Below are 22743 nucleotides of genomic sequence, written 5' to 3' on the forward strand. Positions count from 1 at the left end.
ATGTAGGTATCATCTTAAAGAGCAGATCTTCTCTGAGCCAGTAGCTTTTCTAGCTAAAAATGAAAACATTGAACCAAAAAAGTAACAATAGTTCCAAAACAAAAAGATCTATTAAACTTGCCCCTTGAATTTCTCAAACAACAGTTCACTACATCTCATTCCTTGGAGAACCACTAGATCTCATGATCTTGCAAATTCTAAAATTCTGTGTTTCTATGTCTGTTTATATTATGATAAACAATTATAAAGCACTGAGAAGATCGCAGTGACAAAAGATACTATTTAAATGAATTGTGTTGTAAATTACTGCCTTTTAGCAGTTTTTATGGCCAAATGCTAAATTTTTAAATAACATTTACAATTCTAAATAAATTAGATTTTCTTGTTCCTCTTAAACTTGTCAAATGAACACATTTTTGTTGTTAGAAGAATTGAAGCCTAAACCAGAAATCACCCCAGGCAACTGATTTTCCATACCCTTGGAAATTTTTTCTGATTTTTTTTTTTTGATACATTTTACTTAATTTGGTTCAGACTTTTTTCTGTATTTAAACATATATTTTAAAAATTATTCTCCATGTATGATTGGCTTAAAAGCTAAATCAGAAAATGAGACCGATCTGAGCTATGACATTAACCTTCTCCACACTCTGAAGCTGATGCCGGAAGCTGTTCTCAACTCTTCCTTCTGCCATGCACGTTCTATCTGTTCCCTTCATCACTGCACTTTCTGTGAGACGCTCACCTTTACTGTTTGCATATGACACTTCAGAGCTGAATGACCTTTTTCTAACATCATTAAAGAAGCTGTGTGACTGCAGGTCTATTCTGTCATTACTTAACATTGCTTAACCAGTCAACTAAATATCATTTTTATCATTGTTGGAAATTTCAAATGAATAATAGATTCTCATGGTAAAGTTTTTATTTTTTTCTGTTCTTATAGGAGAATGTATTAAAATAAGTTTGTCTGTGCTAGAGGAAATTGGAAATGATAGTAGAGACAAAAAATTTATTGAAACTTTACGAATACTTGGCATTTATACAGCCTCTTTTCTTTGTAAAAGATTTAAAATATGTTGCAAACCTCTAAGAAAATGAGAAAATTGATATATGTTCTGTAGTTTTGTGTAACAGAATTATAAGACTAAGTGGCCTAAAGATTGAGAAAATTTTTTAATAAAACATTTCCTTTTAGATAGCTTTGTATTAAAAATAGGGTTTCCCAGAAAATGATATCCATAATTGAATATTTCCATATAAAGCAGTTAAAATATATTTCAATTGTCCCTCGAACCTACAATAGTATTGAAAAAAAAAAGAAAGCCCCAAAGAAGAGCAAACCATTTAATATATACCTGTTGATAGTCTTAAAAGGCTATCAATAACCAAGAGCTTTTGGATGAGGTAGAGGGAAATAGAGATGGTGGGGGAGGGAGGGAAGTAGGGAGAGAGAAAGAAAGAAAAGGAAGGGAAGGAGAGAGGGAGGGAGGGAAGGAAAGGAAAGGAGAAAGGAAAGGAAAAAAGAAAGGAAAGGAAGGAAGGAAAGAAAGAAAGAATTACAGTAAGAACCACATTCCTTCCTGTTCCACAGAGGACCACAGTGCAACCCCTTCATATTGCCTTTGTGTTTGCTTTGCAGTCAAGGTTTCATACCTTATTGTTTATAATTTCTGTTAATCATCCATTTCTGATAAGTACTGATTTAATTTTTGTGGGCTTGTTTTTTGTTTGTTTTTAAGAAAATACAAAAGGTAAAATGTACCAGAGAGGAGCCTTCTTGTAAGTATGAAGTAAAAATACTACTTTTGTAAGAAGAGCTAATGAGTATCAATGGGAAAATATCATAAAGTTTAGATAAATATTTAATTTTACGACCATTTGAATTTTGTATGGCATTGCAGTCTAACAGTGAAAGCAATAAATTATTCATGGACCCAAATAAATTCATTTATGAAGATATAATACCCAGCTTTTAGTAAGCAGTTCTAGTTTAATTTGTATAAACTGCTTTTTACAAAGAATTTTTAAAATACTGAAAATCCTTTGATTTTCAGTATTTTAAAAATACTGGACCCTTTTTATATTTATTAAAATAATTTAAGGCCAATAACTTAAGATTCAGTTATAAGAATTGAATATTACATACATATTAATATAATACCAATATACCTAGAATATTATCCTGATACTAATGTTCAGATAATGTAAAAGATCCATCGATTGTATGTTACTACAGGAAATATTACCAGATGGATGTAGAAAGTGTACCCCAGGAAGTGATTATGTGCACACGTGCACCCCCATATGCGCACTGACATTGCTTGGAGATATTTGGGACCCCATAAGGAAGAAAATAAAATGACGTATTTTGCAAGTTAATTGTATTTAAGACTAAAATGCACAAAATACCTGTATGTCACATTAAACATTTTTACTTTACTGTTTTTACAGCTTTTTGATCAAAGAAGAATTCAGAAAGTTTTCCATGCTATATGCAACCGACTTCACACACTTAACAGATTCTCTTCTAAAGCAGCTAAATACTGATGAGAAAGATCTAACTATGATAACTTATGATTATATATTAAAACTATATGTAGAGTGTCATGTTTTGTTGTCTTATTAAAAGTTTCTGGAACACATGTTGTAAAGATGGCCAGACGATACAGTATTCAAAATTGTGTATTGATTATTTGTGCTGGTATATTTTAGATCCAATTATATATGTTCTGCTTCTATTAGCTCTAGATATTGAATAGTACTTGGTTCCCCCATTATTTTTATTCTCCATTAAGGGAATTCAAGGAATGTAAGCAGATTCCTTGACAGTATTTGGTCCATCTTAATGGTTTAAGTAAAGTTCATAATTAAGTACTTTGGACACAATGTTGAAAAAGGAAAATCTCTATTTCTTACAATTATTTCTTATAACTAAAGATATTATTAGTTCACATTTTCAAGTCATTATGGAAATTGAGGAAATCTATATGTAATTTTAAAATTCAAATTGTTTTTGAAACCCTGTAGAGGAATCGGAACTTTTAAAACGAGACAGCCATCCTAGTTTCTAAAACCAACCTGCACTTTAACCCTTATCTGTGCAAGACTGACGACTAAAAATAATTTGTTACCATGTATGTTAATTAGCAAATACAAGGTTAAAATAACAGTCCAGATTTGTGCTAAGTAAATATTAACAGATCAATAATGTTAGAAACTACATAATCTTCTATGTGTCTGTGCGTAATTCAGAAAGGAGTGAGTAATGTCTGTCACTTGTCTTGCTCCTACTCTTCTAACGAGGGTCACTTTAACCCACAGGCTGGTCACCCTCCCTAACCCCTTTGCTAATGAGTGGTGGTCCTGCCCCCCTGGCTGGCAGGCCCACCCTTCTTCAGCAAGCTGCTGCCCAGGGAAATGTCACGTTATTATCAATGCTGCTTAATGAAGAAGGACTGGACATTAATTACTCCTGTGAAGATGGCCATTCTGCCTTGTATTCTGCTGCTAAGAATGGACATACAGGTAAGGATGGTGATAATCTTACCTCATTATACTCCTCTCTTGCAAAAGGATGAGTAGTCAAAAGCACTTGTAATCATTGTCATAAACTAAAGGTTCATTTTGATTTTAATTTTCCCTTACAGATAGTAGTAGATAATTTTTAAATATGATTTAAAGATTTCATAAACATTTAAAAAATTCCAGATTGTACAGTTCTGTAAGTGTAAAATCATATGGCACCTACAAAAAGTCATCATTTTATGCACAATGAAATGTATATGTAGAAATCGTTGGTCTAGTAACTATAAAGCACATTTTAGAATAAAGCTCTCCATCTGTAATCACTACAGTCAGGACAAAATGCCCTAATTTGTCTGTTAGAAATATCTGATGTGAGTGAAAGTCAAAGCATCTGAACTTTAGCAGGTGTTACAGAAAGGGAAAGTTTTAGTCGTTAGGAAAGGTCATAGGTCTGAAATTGTTCTGCAGTTGGAACCATTTATAGTGAATTGGATTTTTTAAAAAGAACTAAGAAGTTGTACAACTGTAAACAACATATTGGTGAAGTCTGGAAATATTTTTGTTGCTTAAATGAAAATCCTATAGTCAAATATACCAAAATATAAGATAACAAAGAAAGAGGTGACTTGACTGCAAATGCAGAGTTAAATAGCATTGCATATGGAAGCTATATGGTTGTCGATTAATTCAGATAATGTGGCTTCCTTAAAAGTCTTCAGAGCTTTACGGTGTTCAAGAGGACTTAATGCAAGATTCTAGTGAGCTAAGAAGATAGCTCATTATTTTAAAAGTACTTCGGAATTCTTTACTTCAAAAGCCAATTACCATAGTAATTTTCTTTTATATAGAGAAAAATCTAGTAAATAACATGAGCATAAAGTCTAGGTAATATTTATGCCTGAGTCAGATGACTTTTTATGGGTTCTCAATTACCCTCATTCATGGAGTTAAGTGTAGGATGACAACCATACAAAATCATTTTAAAGATTAAATAAAACATCTATTTAAATATAAAGAATGGTGTTTCAATTTGGTAAATGGATTTGGTTCTCTATCCAGTAACATTTTCTGATATAGTCTGGTAGAAAAATCTGGTAAAGCATTTTCTGACACATGACAATTCTTTCACTCATTAGCAACTCACTCTTCCCAAAGCACTAAAAGAATCATCTTAGATGGTGAATCTGGGGTACTGCAAGCTTCAGGAAAAGAGGTTGCTTTCCCTGTAAAATCGTCTGTGCGGTCTCACATACACCATGATAAAGTTGTCAGTGCATGGGAGAGGTCCTTTGGGTTTAATATCTATCTACAGCCTGTATAGAATTTGGCTCACTATATAAATGGAGAATTAAAATGACTTTCTATTAAAATCCACAGACTGTGTGAGATTACTGCTGAATGCAGAAGCCCAAGTTGATGCTGCTGATAAAAATGGCTTCACACCCTTGTGTGCTGCAGCTGCTCAGGGACATTTCAAGTAGGTGATACTCTTAATTTCTTTCTTTCTTTTCTTTTTTGTATGAAAAGAGCCTCTTTATATTTTGTGCACATATTTTAGTTCTTCTTGAATGTGTAAACTAGTGCTTAAAATCCACCGGCAAATAAATTCACTAAATATCTTTGAGAATTTAAACACAAAAGTAAGATCCTAAATTTGCTCTTCTTAATAATTGGTAAAGAGTTGTATGTGAAGGTAGTTAAAAAGAGAAATTTGCTATGTCCAAACCTCATGTAAATGATCTTGATTCTGAAGAAGATAATCTATCAATAGTATATCAACATGTATGTGGAGATATAATGGACTATTAGACTTTATTGTTTACTATTTTCCACCATCCCAACACAAAGAAACTTTTTTACTTAAGATAGCACTAAAAGTAAAGCACAGAATTATATTGTGTAACAATCTTAATTTACTAGTGGCAATTTTTTCAGTTTTAAATCCCAATTATCTTGTTTTAATTAAAAAATTAAAGCAGAAACTTTGTATACTGAAACTAGAGCACAAAACCAAAAGAGCCTGCCAGTTAAAATAGACATAACTTTAGCAGTGATTTCTGTACTTTACTAAGGCAGTTGAACATAGTAATGATTTTAAAATTGAGTCATATTTTATTGAAATAGAATGTAGCTAAGTTATTTTCTCTGCCTGTGCTGATAACTCAGGTTGCAGGAATTGCAAGCTGTTTTCAACTTTTTATCTAACTATCTTGATAGAAATGTTCTTTAACAAATTTCAGAATTCTTGAAATATTTGTTTTAAGGTTTATTCTAATCTTATCAATTACAAATGCAAATTTTTAAAAATTCAAATTGCATTCTTAAAGTACAGCATTACCTATTTTTTTCTGCGTGTCATCACCTTGAATTTATTATTGAGGACCGTAGACAACTAGTTTTGCTATTATTTTTTACATGTGTCCTGAGTCCTCTAAGAGGGATTTCTTCTTCGGGACTATTCTTTTACCCATACTGTCACCAAGCAATCTGTAGAGCATTCGCTTGGATAGTATGGGACAGTCATAGGAATGGAGGCATAAATAGCTTTACAAAAAGGAAGAATGCTGGGGGTTGATTAATTTAAATGTGTATGTGATACATGCACATATCATATGTAACTTATTTTTAAAATACATATAAACCACATGTTGCCAGGGAAAGCCAAGAGAAAACATGCATCAGAAGTAAAAAAATGAAGATTATGTTAATTGTTTCATAATTTCATTATGATTTAATTCTCTTTCTAAGTTTATTCTCGTCTAATTCTACAAACTCAAGGTGTTTAGCTAGTTACTAAGTGCTTTAAAACTGAGTTTACCTCATTTCTTTCTGTCTTGATTCTCAGGTCAAAGAGCTTCTGCTTAGCTGGGTCTTTTCCCTCAGAAACTAGAACCCCTTCAGGAGAAAGGACAGCCTCTGCTGTCTTTTCTCCCCAAGCAACCTCTTTCTCTGTCTCCGTGCTGCCTTTTATAGCGGAGGCACATGGTGCCCTGCTGTCTGCACTATTTATAATTATTTTCTCAAGTGAAGAATCTCAGAATGACTCAGCAGCCTGTTTTTTCTCAAAGTTCAAACTATTTTGAAATAATATATATATCAAGCACAGTTAAATCATTCATCCCAATAAGTGAAACATATCCCAAGGACTCCAGTTTTACAAGTTGGTTACAGAGAAGTGTCATAAACCAAGTTTTAGCTGTTTTAAATTCATGGAAGTAATTAAATTTGTGATTAAAATATATTGTCTAGCCTTGTTAACAAACAGTACCCATATAAGACCCACAATAATATATATATATATATTTGATGTATATAGAGATGCAGAATTGCTTTAGCATTATTTTCTGGTCAGGTGATACTTCAGAAATCAAATCCAGTTTTTATGTAATTAATTATAGTCTTGTGTTTAGGTGTGTAGAATTATTAATCACATATGATGCTAACATTAATCACGCTGCTGATGGAGGACAGACACCTCTATACCTGGCCTGTAAAAATGGAAATAAAGAATGTATTAAACTCTTGTTGGAAACTGGAACTGACCGAAGTGTAAAAACCAGAGTGAGTACCATTTGGGGGGCTTCGTTTTATAATTTGCAATGTGTCTACAAATGCTACAGCTAGAAAAATATGTTAAAAATAGAGATTGCTTTGTTTTGTTTTGCTTTTAGGATATTGGATAAGGGCAGTGTCTGTCTTCTGTTTAAGTCCCTGTGAAAAGCCTTGCCTGTTAGTCTAACCAGCTCTTTATCCTTAGAACCTCAGATTAGTCACCTGTAAAATAGGAAAATGAATACCAGTATGCTGTGCTGACTCTTCAAAATTAGGGGAGATAATGGAGGTTTAAGTTTTTATTCATTCAACGAATATTTCCTGAGCACCAGCTGTCCTAAGGACTAGAGAGACATGGATGTTATATCTCAATTTTGGGGGATGTAAGGGGGCAGTAAACAAATAAATGAATAGCTGCTAGTTAGCTGTTTGAGAGATGGGAGTACCTGGGGCAGGGTTACTTTATAGAAATTGATCAGAGAAATCTTCAGTAAAAATGTGACAATTGAGCCAAGACCTGAAGGAAGCAAGGGCCCAGGTCAGGAAGAGACAAGGAGAGTGGTGTGCTAGGCCCGAGGGACTGGAAGTGCAGAGGCCTCAGGTGCGGGGGGAGCGGTGGCACTCTCCGTGCACTTCAGTGCGGCGGAAGCCAGCTATGAGGTAGTGGAGGCCAGCCGTGAAGGGCTTTGTGGGCCATGGCGAGAGTTTGGGGTGAGACGGGGTGCCTTTGGAGGGTTTTGAACAGAACAAGAATATGGACTGACTCATTTTTATAAGAATCACTCTGGCTACAAGGATGAAAATAAACGGTAGGCGGGGCGGAAGAGATACAAGGAATTCTGTCAGGAATCTGTTGTTTTAATCCAGGGAAGAAGTAAGAGTTCGGATCAGGGTCGAGGGGTGAGTGAGAGAAAATGGTCCAATTCTGGATGTGTTTTCAAGGTACGTTATATATTTTATAAAAAAACTGTAGAAGTGGAAACTTGGCAGTGGCTATGACAATGATAGAAAGAAAATGTATTGCGTAATGGCTGAGAGATTAGGCCCCAAAATCAGACCTTGTGGCTTGAAACTGACCTTCACAGTGCTGTGTGAACTTGGGCAAATTATCTTATTTCCCTGTGCCTTGGTTGACCCCTTTACAAAATGTGGCTTAAAATAGTACCCACTATTGGGGGCATTAAAAAAAATGAGCCTATATATAAAAAATAATTGGTACAGCACCTGGGAATTATAAACAGTCAAGAAATGTTAGGTGTCAGCGTGGTCATCAGCATCATCAGCATCAATAGTAGTACTGGGTAGTAATGTGTAAACGAAGGGATTTTTCTGATGATTTGGTGCCCATTGCCAGCACTTAGAGAAGAGTTATTGATGCTCACTCTCTAACATAGGACCATTGTTTGTTATTGCTGATAGTGTACGGTATCTCACAGAGTTCAAGGTCACTGTCTAATTTGGCTCAGAACTTGAAAAACTGTACGTGGAAATCCACTGTGGAATCAGACACACTGATATAGCTGTTGCCTTCACCCTGCACAGTTCTGATATTTACTGTAGCAGCCACACAGGTAAAGTCAGAGATTTAGAAACTGATGAAGTCTTGGGCAATACTTCTCGCGTAGCCTTGTAGAAGTGCATTTGAAGTAAAATTTCCCAATTAACCTTTCCAAATTTGTCTTCATTGACTATTGCAATACATTTGAAGACAAAGAAATCATCTCTGTGTACGCTGACATGCATTTCTCCAAAGGAGGCCCATCCCAGGGCTGGAGGAGTGAAGGGGCTTGCACCACGATCCACTCTTCACTGGGCTCCAGCATTATTTTATTTTTGTATAGCAGCTCCCAAGAATGTTAAAGTTGCAATCATAACCACCCTCCAGCATATTCCTGATGAAAGAAAAGTGTAGACATAATAGTTTCTGAAGGTTATCTGTACCCTGGATCTCTTCTGTAAATAGAAAATTGAATATACTAGGCATCCATTTCACGGAAATATCCTTAAAATTTCCTACGATAAAAAGATGCATTATCTATTTTACAGGTCACTCTTAGGTCCTGGGTTTCTTAATTTACCAAAGGAGAACCAACAATTAAAGGCATAACCATGGATATAATATAAGCTAGGTATAAACATTTTCCACTGAGTCCTATTGCTAGAGCTTTTAAAAAATAAATAAATAAATAAATAAATAAATAAATAAAACTATTGTTTTGAAATTTTGAGAAAGTCATGTTATATTTATTTGTGTTTATATATTTAAGAAATCTGTGCTGTCACACAGATTTCATTATGAAGTTCTACCTTACATATGAAAAATGAATTTTACATCACTAAGGTGAATGAAAAATAGTGCAACATAAGAATTTGTCACATCTTGTAAGTAGAAGAACAGAAATTCATGCTCTCAAGCTAGTTGTTGATGAGCTGAACAATATCACTAGAAGTACAGAGAAAAAGTATAATTGATAGAGGATCTTAAGGGAATATTATTACTTGTGACTTTTAATAAGAAATTAGAGGAGAATGAAGATTCAAAGTTTTTCTTAGGAACACCTCATGACCTTTGTCATATAAATTAGGGAAGGTTAAGAGCACTTATACTCTGGTGCCTGCGTAAGGCTGATACCCAAGTAAAGGTGTCAGCCCAACAAGGAACAAGCCATGAAATGCTTTATGTGGCTGGAGCCCACCCGAGGACTATGTATATTCCATATGTATATTCCAGTTACTGCCCAACAATGGTCGTGTCTCAGCCAAGTCAACTTCTTTGTTATGAAGTACAGAACCAGAGAAAAAGCCACATTATCCAGGGACAGCTTTAGCAAATGATCAGACGACTCAGTCTAAATGTACATTGTTATCATTTATTGTGTAGGTTTCTGCTTGTCTTTTATCCCATTGTTTTTTTTTAAGTGCTGAAGCTCACTGAAATATATGTAGAATAGCAATTTGAAATACCACCTGAAAAAAAAAAAAACCATGCCAAAGGGAAAATAAAGGTAGGAAAGTAATATGAAGTCAAAACACAAATCACCAAAATAATGCTCAGTTTTTTTATGAAAGTCTACCTGAGTGGAAGGCAGACAGATCATCTCTACATAAAAAAATGTGAGACTCTAGAGGAAACCAAGATTTTACTTAGAATAGTGCTCGTCAAACATTAGTGCACCAGGATCACCTGCAGGGCTTGTTAAAACACAGATTGCTGGGCCCCATGCATGGGTTTCTGATTCTGTAGGTCTGGAGTGAGGTTCAAGAATTTGCATTTCTAATGCATTCCCTGGTGATGGTAAAGCTGGTGATCTGGCGACCACTCCTGAGAGCCATTGCCGTAGAAAAGAGTTGAATCTGCTTTAGAAACCAGCTAAGTGGATGATAGAGGCTTCGGGGTAACATATTCTAGAGAATGGGCCCAATCATTTTAGTTGGAACATTCTCTAAGCTTGCATGTATCAGTATCCGCCTACAATCACAGAACACTCTGTAGAGGCTCTCGGGCATCCCTTGAAATGACTTTGTTTTTCCCGTATGTCGACCTTTTCCTTATTACCTAGAGTCTATCCATCTGGAATCATTGGCATAAAATTTTAAGATCAGTAGGGTTAGAACTCTGCCCTGTCAGTAAAACTGGCTTATAATAGCATTCATTTGGTATATTACTAAAAACACTATAGTTAGATATACATTTAAAAAAAATCTCTTTATGCTAAAGTTCATTCTCTTTTGTAGTGTCAAATTGAGATTTTGTTTTTTATATATAATGCTTGGTAACTGACCTGAGCACTCCAAATGGTTAACTGTTAAGTGGAAATTCTTACAACATAATGAATGAGTCATAGTAATAGAAAATATACTAATTGACAGAGGTTGGAGAACTTGACTCAGCTCATTAGTGATATTCAGGACTGGGATACCTGCTTTTCCCAGCTCAGTGGTCCATGCCCAAGAACATTTAGAGGTGAGCTTTAGGTAACACTGTTCTCAATATTAAAGTTGTAATTAGCCGTTTCCCCCGGTTATTTTATTTTCAGGATGGCTGGACACCAATTCACGCAGCTGTAGACACTGGTAATGTAGACAGCCTCAAGCTTCTCATGTACCATAGAGCACCAGCTCGTAGAAGCTCTTTGCATGAAGAAGAGCCCGGGTCAGATGTCTTTGACTTGGATGGAGGAAAGGAGAGTCCTGAAGGCACAGCCGAGCCTTTCGTTCCTGCAGACCTCATTAACCATGCCGACAGAGAAGGCTGGACTGCTGCCCATATTGCTGCTTCAAAGGGTTTTAAGGTGTGTCTGGTAGCAGCTGACCTCAGTATGCTATGCCAGTTTGATGGGTGGCAAAGATGTCTGCTGTTGACTGAGTTGAATAATAGGACACTAATGACGCCATTGCAGAAGATGGTTACCTACCAGTATGAACTGGCTTTTTTCTGTCCAGCAGGTATTTATAGTCAAGAATATATGAGACTTATGTGGAATCTAAACAAAATAAATGAACAAACAAAACAGAAACAGACTCATAGACACAGAGAACAAACTGATGGTTGCCAGATAGGAAGGGGGTTGGGGGTTTGGGTGAAAAAGGTGAAGGGATTAAGAAGTAGAAATTGGCAGTTACACAGTAGTCACGGGGATGTAAAGTACAGCATAGAGAATGTAGATCAATAATATTGTAATAACTATGTATAGTGCCAGGTGGGTACTAGACTAATTGTGGGGGAATCACTTCGTAAATTATATAAATGTCTACCCACTATGCTGTACACCTAAAGCTAATATAAAATAATATGATTTTCAACTGTAATTGAAAAAATATGAGATTTTTCATTAAAAAATTATATTTGGAATTTGTTAACAAGAAATGTGGGAGTAATTTTGGACATTTTATCTCATCTAAAATTAGGAGAAAATGTTTGGTTTGATTTAGTTGGCTAGATTGTTTGTTTCAGTACCAAGGCCATGCTACTGGTTAGAGGGAGGCCCAGGATTTGGATGCATGCCCTCCCCGGTGGACTGCCTCATGATGCCCTACCTGCGCTGTCCTATGGGTAGAGGGAGTTTTGGATTTCGCTTATTTGTTAGAATTGAAAAAGATTCTGATTATTAAGGAAATAATACCATGGGCCATTTACTTATGCTTCTTTTTCTATTTCAGTCACTTTGGAAATAATATACCTTAGCAAGCTTAGGAAGCTCCTGAGCACAGGGCACTGTGTATACCAACATTTGCAGGGATCATTTATGCCATTAGGTAACTTCTAGTCCGGTGGCGAGGGTGTGGGGTGCAAGACAACTGGAAGATAAGAAAAGCATGAAAAAAAATGAAAGAAAGTGTCGTAGGTGTGGTTGGAACAGAATAAAAATGCACATTTTTATTTTTATGGAAAAAAAGGGAGAGAATGCACATATTTTAGAATGCAGAGTTGGGGGGATGTTGGGCTCAGAAATGGCTCATGTTAGAGGAGATAGAAATAATTCAGTGCCTCAGAGAGCAGATTGGCTTTGCCATCATCTCTGGGAGAAAGCGCAGTTTAGAGGGAGGAAGCAGTAGGAGCAGAGTGGAAGGAGCAGGTGAATGACAGCCCCAACTGTGCCAGTGAGGAGTAGTGAGCGATAAGATGAGACTGGGAGTCTCATAGTGTGGCCTGAGCCTGCAGTGACACAGTAAGCAGTTTAGTCTTTATTTACTAGTGAGAATAAAGCCATTGAAAGGTTTGCACAAAGGAGCAAAATAATCAGTTCTCTATTTGAATTGATTAAGTTAGCAATAACCTTTAGAAGATTTGGGGTTATGAAAAACTGGGTGTCAGGGAGAGAGACTGGGTGAAAGATGATGAGAGTGGTAGAAATAATAAGTGTTACTACTGACTAGAAATGTCCGAGGACCGAAGACAGATTAGATATGGAAAATGAGTGAGTTAAGTAGGATAACAGTGATTGTTCCCAGATAGAGAAGAGGCGTCATTGTGATCAAGAAGATAGAATGTGGGTTTAGACAGGCTGAGTTTAAGTGCTATGATATGTTCATCCAGATGGAGACATCTGGGAATAGCTAAAAATGTGCATCTGAAGCTCCTGGTTGGGTAACTTCCTGTTATTGTCATCTAGAGCAGAAGCTGTTCATTTTGGACTTTGGTTTGAAAAAAAGTGAGAATGAGGCATGATTCAGTTTAATGTGGAGGTATTGTTTGTTAGCAGTAGTTTTTTTCCCCCAGTTTACCCTTTAACAACAACAATGACAACAAAAATAAACTACAGAAATTCTGTGAACTTGATGTATTATGTATTGATTTGAATGGAATGTAATAGCATTGGATATAACATTTTTTAGGACACAAAGATGGGAAGTTTGAAAATATACAGTTAATCTAAGATGGTGAATCTCATTTGATGATAGAAAGGGGCATGGAAGGGGTAGTTTTCAACCTGCCTCCACCCCCTAAAGAAAATCTCTGAATGTAATGCAAGGTGTTACTGACAGGAGTGGGTGCACATGTGCTCAATCTGGAGGCAAAAAAAAAAAAAAAAAAGCGAAACCTGAGCATGACTGATCTGAATATTCAGCTCATGAAGCTCTCCTGAGAGGTAGAGAGAGGAACCTGCTCTGCTCCCCAGGGTGAGTCACCCTGCAGTGTAGGTTGCTTGTGTTGCAGCTCAGCTCCTTAATTATAAACGCCTTATTAGTCCTGATGCTTTTTATAATCGTGCATGGCATCTTCACAGGTTCTCAGGCCCCTGGTAAATATGGATGCTCTGCCATTGTTGAGTAAAGGGAACTGTGACCTTTCTCACATAGAATATGACTCTCCCTGTATTCTCTTACTTTAAGAACCATAAGATGAATTTCGAACGAGAAAAGAGTGATTTTAAAAAGCGAGCATGACTGACGATATTCATACACGGCTCAGTAAAATAATAAATTAAAATAATGTCTTTTTTTTTAGCTTTGGAGTAGATACTTAATCTTCCAGTCTAACCTCTTCATTTTATGATTATTATGATTATGAGGGCATTTAAACCCTGGAGGGATAATAGATAGAAGTTGGAAATGAAGCCCAGATTGCCTGATTTCATTACTCTTCAGCTATACCATGCTGCCTTCCTTCCTAGTCAAAGTTATTAGAAAATATTTTTGCATCATTTGCCTAATACAATATTTATATTCTGGCTAATATGGTTCTCCAGAGAGGGAATCCATTTACAACTAAGTTGTGAAGACCAGTTTTCTGAAAAAATACATGGACTTTCTAGTGTTTTCCACTAAAACCTTTTATAGATCTGGGTTTTGATCCTTTTCCCCTCTTACTCTGTACTTTCTTTCTTGGATGATCTTACTGATCCCCAGAATACAGTCTACCGAGATTTAAACTCTTACCTCTATCCCTGCCTAACCATTTTCCAAATCCATCCAGAAATGTTCCTACAGGGAGCCCACAGCTCACAGGACATCTCTTGATAACTAAAGGAGCAGACTTCCCAGTCTGCCCAATACGGACTTTGTTGATGCCTGTCACCCAGTGTAATTATTAACAATGCCGGCTTTTTACTCATAAAAATGTCCCAGTTTAGACAATCATATGGTAACCGTGTTGATGACCGTATTCATTTTTGCTTCCACCAAACAGCTCCAATTGGGTGCCTCCTTGGGCCCCCATGTTTATGCTCCTTAGCCACCCTGCCATATCTCTAGTTCTTCTCTGAATCCAAAACTCCAAAACCATCACCTGGCATTTGTTTTTACTTGCTCCACTTTCCTAACGTAATGAATTAAATTGATTGATAAAACCCTTCCTTCCTTCCTCCCTCCCTCCCTCCCCAAGTACTAACCAGGCCCAACCCTGCTTAGCTTCCAAGATCAGACAGGATCGGGCATGTTTAGGGTAGCATGGCCGTAGTCATTTCATTCTTTTATGAATGAATTTTGATTATGGTGCCTCCTCCACATCCCAGGAGCATTGTCCTGGGGGAGTCCTCATCATCTGTCTGAACTTGTGCAGGCCCCACCAGTCTCCTCATCCAGCCTCTCTAGATCCTCTACTCTGCCATGGGGGGAGCCTTTCTGACAGGGGGACTTGGTCATGTCATTTACCTGCTTAACGTTTTTGCAAGGCTCTGTCACTTCCACACTAAGTGACTTTGTCATGAGAGACAAGTCCTTTCCTGATCTGGCCTCAGTCTGCATCCACAGGCACACTGCCCGTCTTCTTCCGTAATGCATTCTGTGCTCTAACCGTGCACTGCTGGCTGCCGTGCAGAATCCTACACTCTCTCCTCTCTCCCTGCCTTTCCATCTGCTGTTCCCATTACCTCAAATGGCCTCTTCTTCTATCCTGACCCTTCCCTGCCTGGAAAACATCTCCGCTTCAGTCTTGGCTTCCAGGAGTTAGATATTCCCAGGGTACCTCTTCACACTTCACTTAGAGAGTTTGTATTTTAAAACTCCAATTGTTTGCATGCCTATCTCCCTTTCTGCCTCCAAAAAAATCACTTTTCCATCTTTGTATATGCTGAGCCCAGCAGAGCCTCTGGCCCAAAAGTACTAAATGGTTGTTGAATCAGTGAGTAAATGGACTATTACCACAGTTCTTTTTTTAACTGGCCTCCTTCCTGTCACCCTCTTCCTTTCCAATACATCTTTTAGTTGTACCAGTTGGTTTTCAGAACTGAGCACATTCCTCCTGCGCATGCCCTCATGCCTGTAGAAAAGTGTCCAAACTCTTCAGCTTTCAGCCCTTCAGAGCTGAATCCAGCCATCTGCATTTTTGGTCACTTACCCCTAAATGTACCTTTTTTGCTTATGCCATTATTTCCCGTTTTAACAGCCTGCATCTTCCCTGCCAGTGGGTATATCCACACTCCAGCTTCCCAGCGCCTGCACTGGATCTTACCTCCCGTGCATTTGCAGACTGCTTTCCTTTTGTTCCTTCTGCCTGATCTCAAACTCTCAGTTCTGCTTTGACTTTAATTTATCTCTAGGTCTAGGTCTAGGTCTTTGGTTTCTACTTGGTCCTTTTGGCACTGAGACTTTCTCAGCTGTCCTTAAAGGACCATAGTAGAGATGGATCATTGGGTCTTTAACATCTCTTCTACCTTTCCTCTGGAATAATGGATCCTTCAGTTTTCAGTGGGGCCCATGACCACCCAAAATAAAGACTTACCTTCTCCATCCTCCATTGCAGCTAACTATGGCCACCTGCCTTAGTCCTGACAAATGGGATATGAATGGAAGTGAAAGCTGAAGCCTAAGCCACTGCTTTTTAAGTCTCTTATTACAGAAATATCTGTATGGTAACTAAGAGGACTTTGGCTTGAACTCATTCATCTAGACCCTTTACTCTGTATCACTTGGATACAGAGGAAACCCATTTCCAGAAGCAGCGACTGGCATCACAGCATTTATTTTCTTCACACAATCCCACGCATTAAGGAGGGAGCTTAGATTCTTTCCTCCACCTCCATGTAGTAGAACTTTACTTATGATTTCAACAGCCCCCTTTCTGTGCACATTTTCCCCATGTCTAACTCTTCACTATACTTTGCGTTTCTCCCTGAGAATCAGAACTGTTACCTTATCCATCAACAACCCTCGGCTGTAACATAGTGCCTGGCACAGAGGTGCTTTGTAGCTCTTTCATAAAGTCGTGAGGACGGATGAGCACTAGGTACTTGTAAAGTGTTGGGACTGAGCCTAGCACTTAGTCTGCACTCAAATAATTGCAGCTGTTGTTGTTAAGTGTCAGTTGATTAAACTTTTCATCTCTCTTCCCCACTGAGCCCGGCGTGGCACTGTAGAATCCACAACTGGTAGGGGCATTTGGATTTGCGTTATTCTGCTATTCTTCTGACATTTCATGCTTCCTTAAAGAGAAAGCCACTGCTTATGTTATTGTCCATTGACCTACCTAAGTGTAATAAAAATTAGATATAGGATACTTTGAGGATTAGAAATTAAAGAATCTTGCAGATTTGGGTTGCATCTTTTGTCATTTCCTGTTTGTAATTTGAAGTAACATCACCTAGAATTTTATTGAGATCGGTGACATTTATTAATGTGCTGTAGTACATTACCACTTAACTGAATATTTAGGCTGTTTTTCATTTGATTATGTTGATTATAATAACAGCAGCTAATAAATATTGAGAGTTTAGTAAGTGCCGAGAATATAAGAGCTCTTCATGCATCTTTTCATGTAAGTCATATAACAACCCTATGAAACATAGATATTCGAAACATGAAACTGAAGCAGAAAAATGTTAAGTGATTTACCAAAAGATATAGATAAAATCATTTATATTGTCAGGATTGTAATCCAGGTTCGTTTTGGCTCTTCCCTGCTTTTGCCGCAAGTACCAATTTACATAATATAGTGTTTTTATCTCTTACCTGGGAATTCACAAAGTTTAATGCTCAGACTACATTCTACGTAATACTCTTATTAGAGTTAATCTCTAAATCGGCATTTCTGAATTTCTCATTAACTATTTTATGCATTTACTAGTTTTATACAAATTAATAATAACAATTTGATAAGAATTGTTATTTATATGTTTGACTTTGCTTTCAGTTAATTTGTGGGCTTAGTGATTTAAATCCGAATCCCAGACCCACGAAAGCCAGATTTTGATTTCAATTATAGAGGCGACCCCTCTAACCTGAGCAGGGGCGGTGAGCAGCAGCTGTCCTGCAGATTCCCTTTGCAGGCAGGCAGATTTCTTTTCCCAGGAGTCCTCTGTTTCAGGTTCAGCTCCTCCATTTTGTGGGTCCCAAGGCCTGGTCTCCCATCCCCACAGCATCCGAAATGAGTCTATGTCAGCTTTGCCTTCAAACCAGCACTGGCTTCCTGTTCAAATTTCACTTAATCGGTGGTTTCAGCTTTCTCTTTGTTTTTCTTTCTGGCCCTTAGGGATTTCCTGTACTTCCTTGTAAACCTATGGTTATATTTAAAGTATGTTTTGGGGACAATTTGAAACTCCTGGAACTCACACGTTCTCCTGGTGGGACTGCAGATTGGTATAGTCTCTTTTGAAAGCCCTTTACAGTATATTCTGGTAGAACATGTGCACACCCTGGGACCCAGCGGGCCAGCTCTGGTACGTGTACTCAACAGAAGTAACTACACATGTACCCCAAAGGACCTGTACCAGAATGCTCGTAATAGAACACAAATATCCATCAACAAGAGAATAGATGAATAAATTGTGGTGTATTTACATCATGGGATACGCCACAGTAATTTGAAAAAGAACAAACAAAAAAAGATGAACTGCGACTGCACCCAAGACATGGATGAATTTTATAGACTTTATGTTTAACGAAAGAAGCCAAATAGAAAAGCGTACCTGCAGTGTGATTCCATCGATATAAAGTTCTTAAACAGGCTCACCAGTCTCTGATTAGAAATCAGAGTAGATTTCTACTCTGATTAGAAATCAGAGTAGCGCATACCTGTGGGGGAGTAGGGATGGGTAGTGATGGAAACGGAGGCTTCCAAAGTGCTCCTTACACAACATTCTTCAAGCTGTATACTTATTTGTGTACTTTTCTATGTGGATATTATACTTCAATAAAATATTTACATAAAAAAAAAAAAAAACTATGTTTTGCCAAACAGAAAAAGGGTATTTTGTAGCAATGGTGGGGAAGGCTGTCCGACTGCCTAGTTTGCTATGTTGTCAGAAGTGAAGGTCAGCCTAAAGCCTCTGTGTGTGTGTGCGGGCACGTGTGGTCATGCACGCGCGTTTGTCTTTGGAGAGTTGATGAAAAGGACATTGCTTATTTGGATTGTTAGTTCCTTTGGTTTCTGCTCTATCCAGTTTTGTGTTTGTTCTTGTGGAAAATCAGTAAACAAATCCTATAGAGGTCAAAGTAGATATAACAGAGTTCTTCAGTAAATATCCTGATATAATATCATACCGGGCAATTATTTATTAGAAAATGTTTGCCTGTATACTGTTTTATTTCTACTTTGGTTTGAAATTTTTTTGGAAAATAAGACTTTTCAGTTCATAGGTTATTACTATTTTTTAAGTGAAGATTCCTTAAACAGCACAGAAGAAGGATAAAGCCGGAAAAGAGAGAGAACTTAACTTTAATATATTGAGAATGTTTTTCTAAAAATCAACCCCCCATATGGTCTTTATATATTTTAAATTAAAAAAACAGGACAGCGTAATATCTCAAGTATAAAAGTGCTTATGAGGACTCTGGGACAGAATTGTTAAAATGTTTTCCTGCATTTTACATGAACAGGAAAGAAGTTCATAGTCTAGAAGAAAGCAAGTAACATCTACTTGTAGCAAAAGTCTTTGTGCTTTATATGCCAGGTTACCATAAAAGGATATTGAAGTCAATGTCTTTCCTAATGTCACTCTGCAAACTGAGTCCTTAGTAAGCTAATATTTTTCTCCTGAAACCTGGGAGGTTCTGTGGAGCAGTTTTGACCCTATGAGTCGCATTTAAATGAAGCCCTCTTAGCCTTTCAATTTGAAGCTTGTTTAAAATAATCTGTTCCTTTGGGTTGCTGGAATTGAAGTCAGATTTCTAGTTGAGAATTCCTGATTTGCTTGCTATAGGCCACTGACTTTTCCCTTTGGGTTTTAGCTCAAAGTTTATTAATTTGGAGGTGATGTAATACAGCTCTTGTCTTTGCAGAACTGCCTAGAAATCTTGTGTAGACATGCAGGGCTGGAGCCTGAAAAGAGAGATAAGTGTGATCGGACTGCACATGATGTCGCCACAGACGACTGCAAGCACCTGCTGGAGAATCTGAGTGAGTGCCTTTCACAGTTTCACTGTTCATCCCTCATCCACAATGCGTGGGCCTCTGAGACGAAGGGAAAAAATATTAATACAACTACAGTTTTTTCATTCTCTTCTTAGCCTTCTTTGAATTCTGGCTATTACCAAACACACACACACACACACACACACACCAAACAAACAAACAAACAAACAAAAAAACTATTGATTATAAATCTAGTAATTTTTTCCATTTAGAATGACTTTTTGCAGAATTGCTATTCAAATAACACGAAATCTTCCTTGTATTTTACTGACCGAGGATAGCATTCTAAGTAATTACTGCTCTTTTCTTCTGACATGGGTTGTCTCTGTGGACTTGAGAATAGCAGGACGTAAGAAGTCACGACTGGATACTTGGCCATTAGCTGGTTGTAGGAACCTAGATAGGTCGTTTTTTCCTCTCTACGTCTGGTTGCCTGCCTGTCTGTGAAAATAATCGGTCACCTTCTCAGTTCCTTCCAGCTCTAGGAATATATGCTACTCAGCACATTTTATGAAAGGTTCACTTATGGATTTATGAATATGGAGTGCTAGATTATATAAAATAGTATGACTTCTTATCGGGATTATCATCCAATCCATTCAATCAGCCAGCTGTATCAGTAAATTCAACTTTATATTCTGATATTAAGAAACAAAATGAACAATAAACATAAGAAATAATTAATTCCATGGCATGTGAGATGGTAATATGTACTATGGAAAAGACTAAGGGGGATTGGGTGGGAGTTTTTAAAATAGGTTTAAGAGTTTCTGTTTTTAAAATGATGGACAAGGTAGTCTCACTGATAAGACATCTAAGCAAACCCTTGCAGGAGGTGAGGAGGGCAGCTACATAGGTATCTCAGGTTAGAGCTTTCCAGGCAGAACATCAAGTGGACAGAGGCCCTGAGGCAGGGGCACAGCTGGTGTGTCTGAGGACTTGCAAGGAGGGCAGGGTGACTGGGTTAATGAGCGAGGGGAGAGAAGTAGGAATACATGTCAGAGAAGTTCCAGCATGGGATGTGTAGGGGAACAATCTTTTTGGGATTTGTAGCCATCGGAGGGACTTGGAGGAGCCATGTCAGTGTTTGAGTGGAGGAGAGTGACAGGATCTGTTGTATATTTTAAGAGTCTTAGTGGCTGCTCTGTTGAACATAGGCTATAAGAAGTCACAGGTAGAAGCAGGGGATTTGTTAGGTCATTAATATAGTAATCCAGGTAAAAGACAGTAATGCTGGCTGAATCTAGGATTATAGCCAGTAAAGTGTGAGGAGTGGTTTCATTCTGGATATAGCTGAAGGTAGAGCCAACAGAACTTCCTGATGGATTGAAAGTGAAGTGTGAGAAAAAGGGGATTTGTGGATACCTCCAGGTGTTCGGCCTGAGCAACAGGCAGGATGGAGTTGCTGTTACCTGTCAAGGGGAGGGTTGTGGGTAAAGCAGATTTTGCTAGTGAAGATCAGGAGTTCGGTTTTGAGTGTATGAGTTTGAGATGTCTGTTAGGACTATGTGGAGACGTCAAGTCAGCAAAAATTCTTGAGATGAATATGAGCTGCATATGTAAATCTGAGAGTCTGCAGTCTATAGATGATATTTAAAGTCATGGCACTAGATGAAATCACTAAGGAAGTGAACATAGGTAGAAAGAATAAGAGAAATGAGCTTTGCAGCACTCTATTATTAAGAAATCTGAGACCAGCAAAGGAACAGCATTGACGAGTGACCAGTGAGGTATGAGGAAATCCAGTAGGAGTGAAGAGAGCAGAGACATCAGTTGTGCTAGACGCTGGTGATGAGTAAGACGAGGACTGAGAATTGCCAGGAAATAAAATAATCCACTAGTTAGTTGGGAAAAGTTTAAGAAGGGGATACATAAAAGTATACATTTTTAAACATTTTAAAACACAAAGTAATTCTTTCACCCACTTCTAGGTGGAAGTCTTCATTTTAGTTTGGTTCTACTGATTGAAGTTCCATATACCCTTCCTGTTTGAACAATCCACATCTTTAATGACTTATGAAATCTATGATTTCTAGTGTTTGAAGATTTAAACATATTCGTGAAGCAAACTAAAGACAGTATCTGTCTAGAGATAAATTTTTTTCTAATTTTATGTAATAGTCTCATCAGTGCCTCATTAGCAACCCCTTTATTTAGTCTCTCTAAAAAGTGTTCAACATAGTTTTCATAAGAATAGTAACTAATTTCATCAGTTTATAGAATATTTAATTTAATTGTAGTAATGAGTTAACAGACATAGAATATTTGGGAATAACCATAAGAGACTCTTAATAAGCATATAATTCAATTCATAAGAACAGAAGTGCATGAGAATGCTTCCCACCTCAGTGGGGCATCTGTCATTTGCTGTCACAGATAGGTTAGAAAGATCATTTTACAAGCTTCTACTGCATTGTTTGCCATTTATAAAATTCTTACTAGTACTTACCATGTAACAGTGTGTTAAATCCATTCCAAACATGAGTTCACTGACTTTTCATAACAACTCGATTGAATATTCCTTCCATTTTATAGAAGTAGTTGAGGTATAGAAGGATCAGAGCAATTTAGCAAGTACACAGAGCTAATAGAAGGCTGACCCTGAGGCTCAGAGCAAGGTTGTGTGACTCTGAAACCACTATCGTGAGCACACTGACCTATACAGCTGTGTGTCTGTTACCTGCCACTGTGGGTGATGTCCACAATGTCCTGTCCTCAGCAGCCCTGCCCAGCCCCTGTAGGCTCATGCCTAGGGCTTCTTTTATATATGTCAAGGTTCTATAATGTGCCTTTTTGTTGACATTATCAATGAAGATGAGAAAGGGCAATATGGAGAATTCAGGGTCTCAGATTTTTTAAAGAACTTGAGAATT

General features: G+C 37.4%; 1 protein-coding gene across 1 annotated transcript in view; it reads left to right on the forward strand.

Annotated features, from left to right (window-relative positions):
• The window catches only part of CTTNBP2 (cortactin binding protein 2), a 229946-nt gene that overhangs the window by 165066 nt on the left and 42137 nt on the right, over window positions 1-22743 (forward strand). Inside the window, 5 exon segments of the mRNA XM_025045859.1 lie at window positions 3325-3528; window positions 4906-5005; window positions 6939-7089; window positions 11118-11372; window positions 19738-19855. Of these exon segments, the coding sequence (XP_024901627.1) occupies window positions 3325-3528; window positions 4906-5005; window positions 6939-7089; window positions 11118-11372; window positions 19738-19855 (828 nt within the window).

Source organism: Pteropus alecto, unplaced genomic scaffold, assembly GCF_000325575.1.
Source record: "Pteropus alecto unplaced genomic scaffold, ASM32557v1 scaffold22, whole genome shotgun sequence".
Taxonomy (NCBI): Eukaryota; Metazoa; Chordata; class Mammalia; order Chiroptera; family Pteropodidae; genus Pteropus; species Pteropus alecto.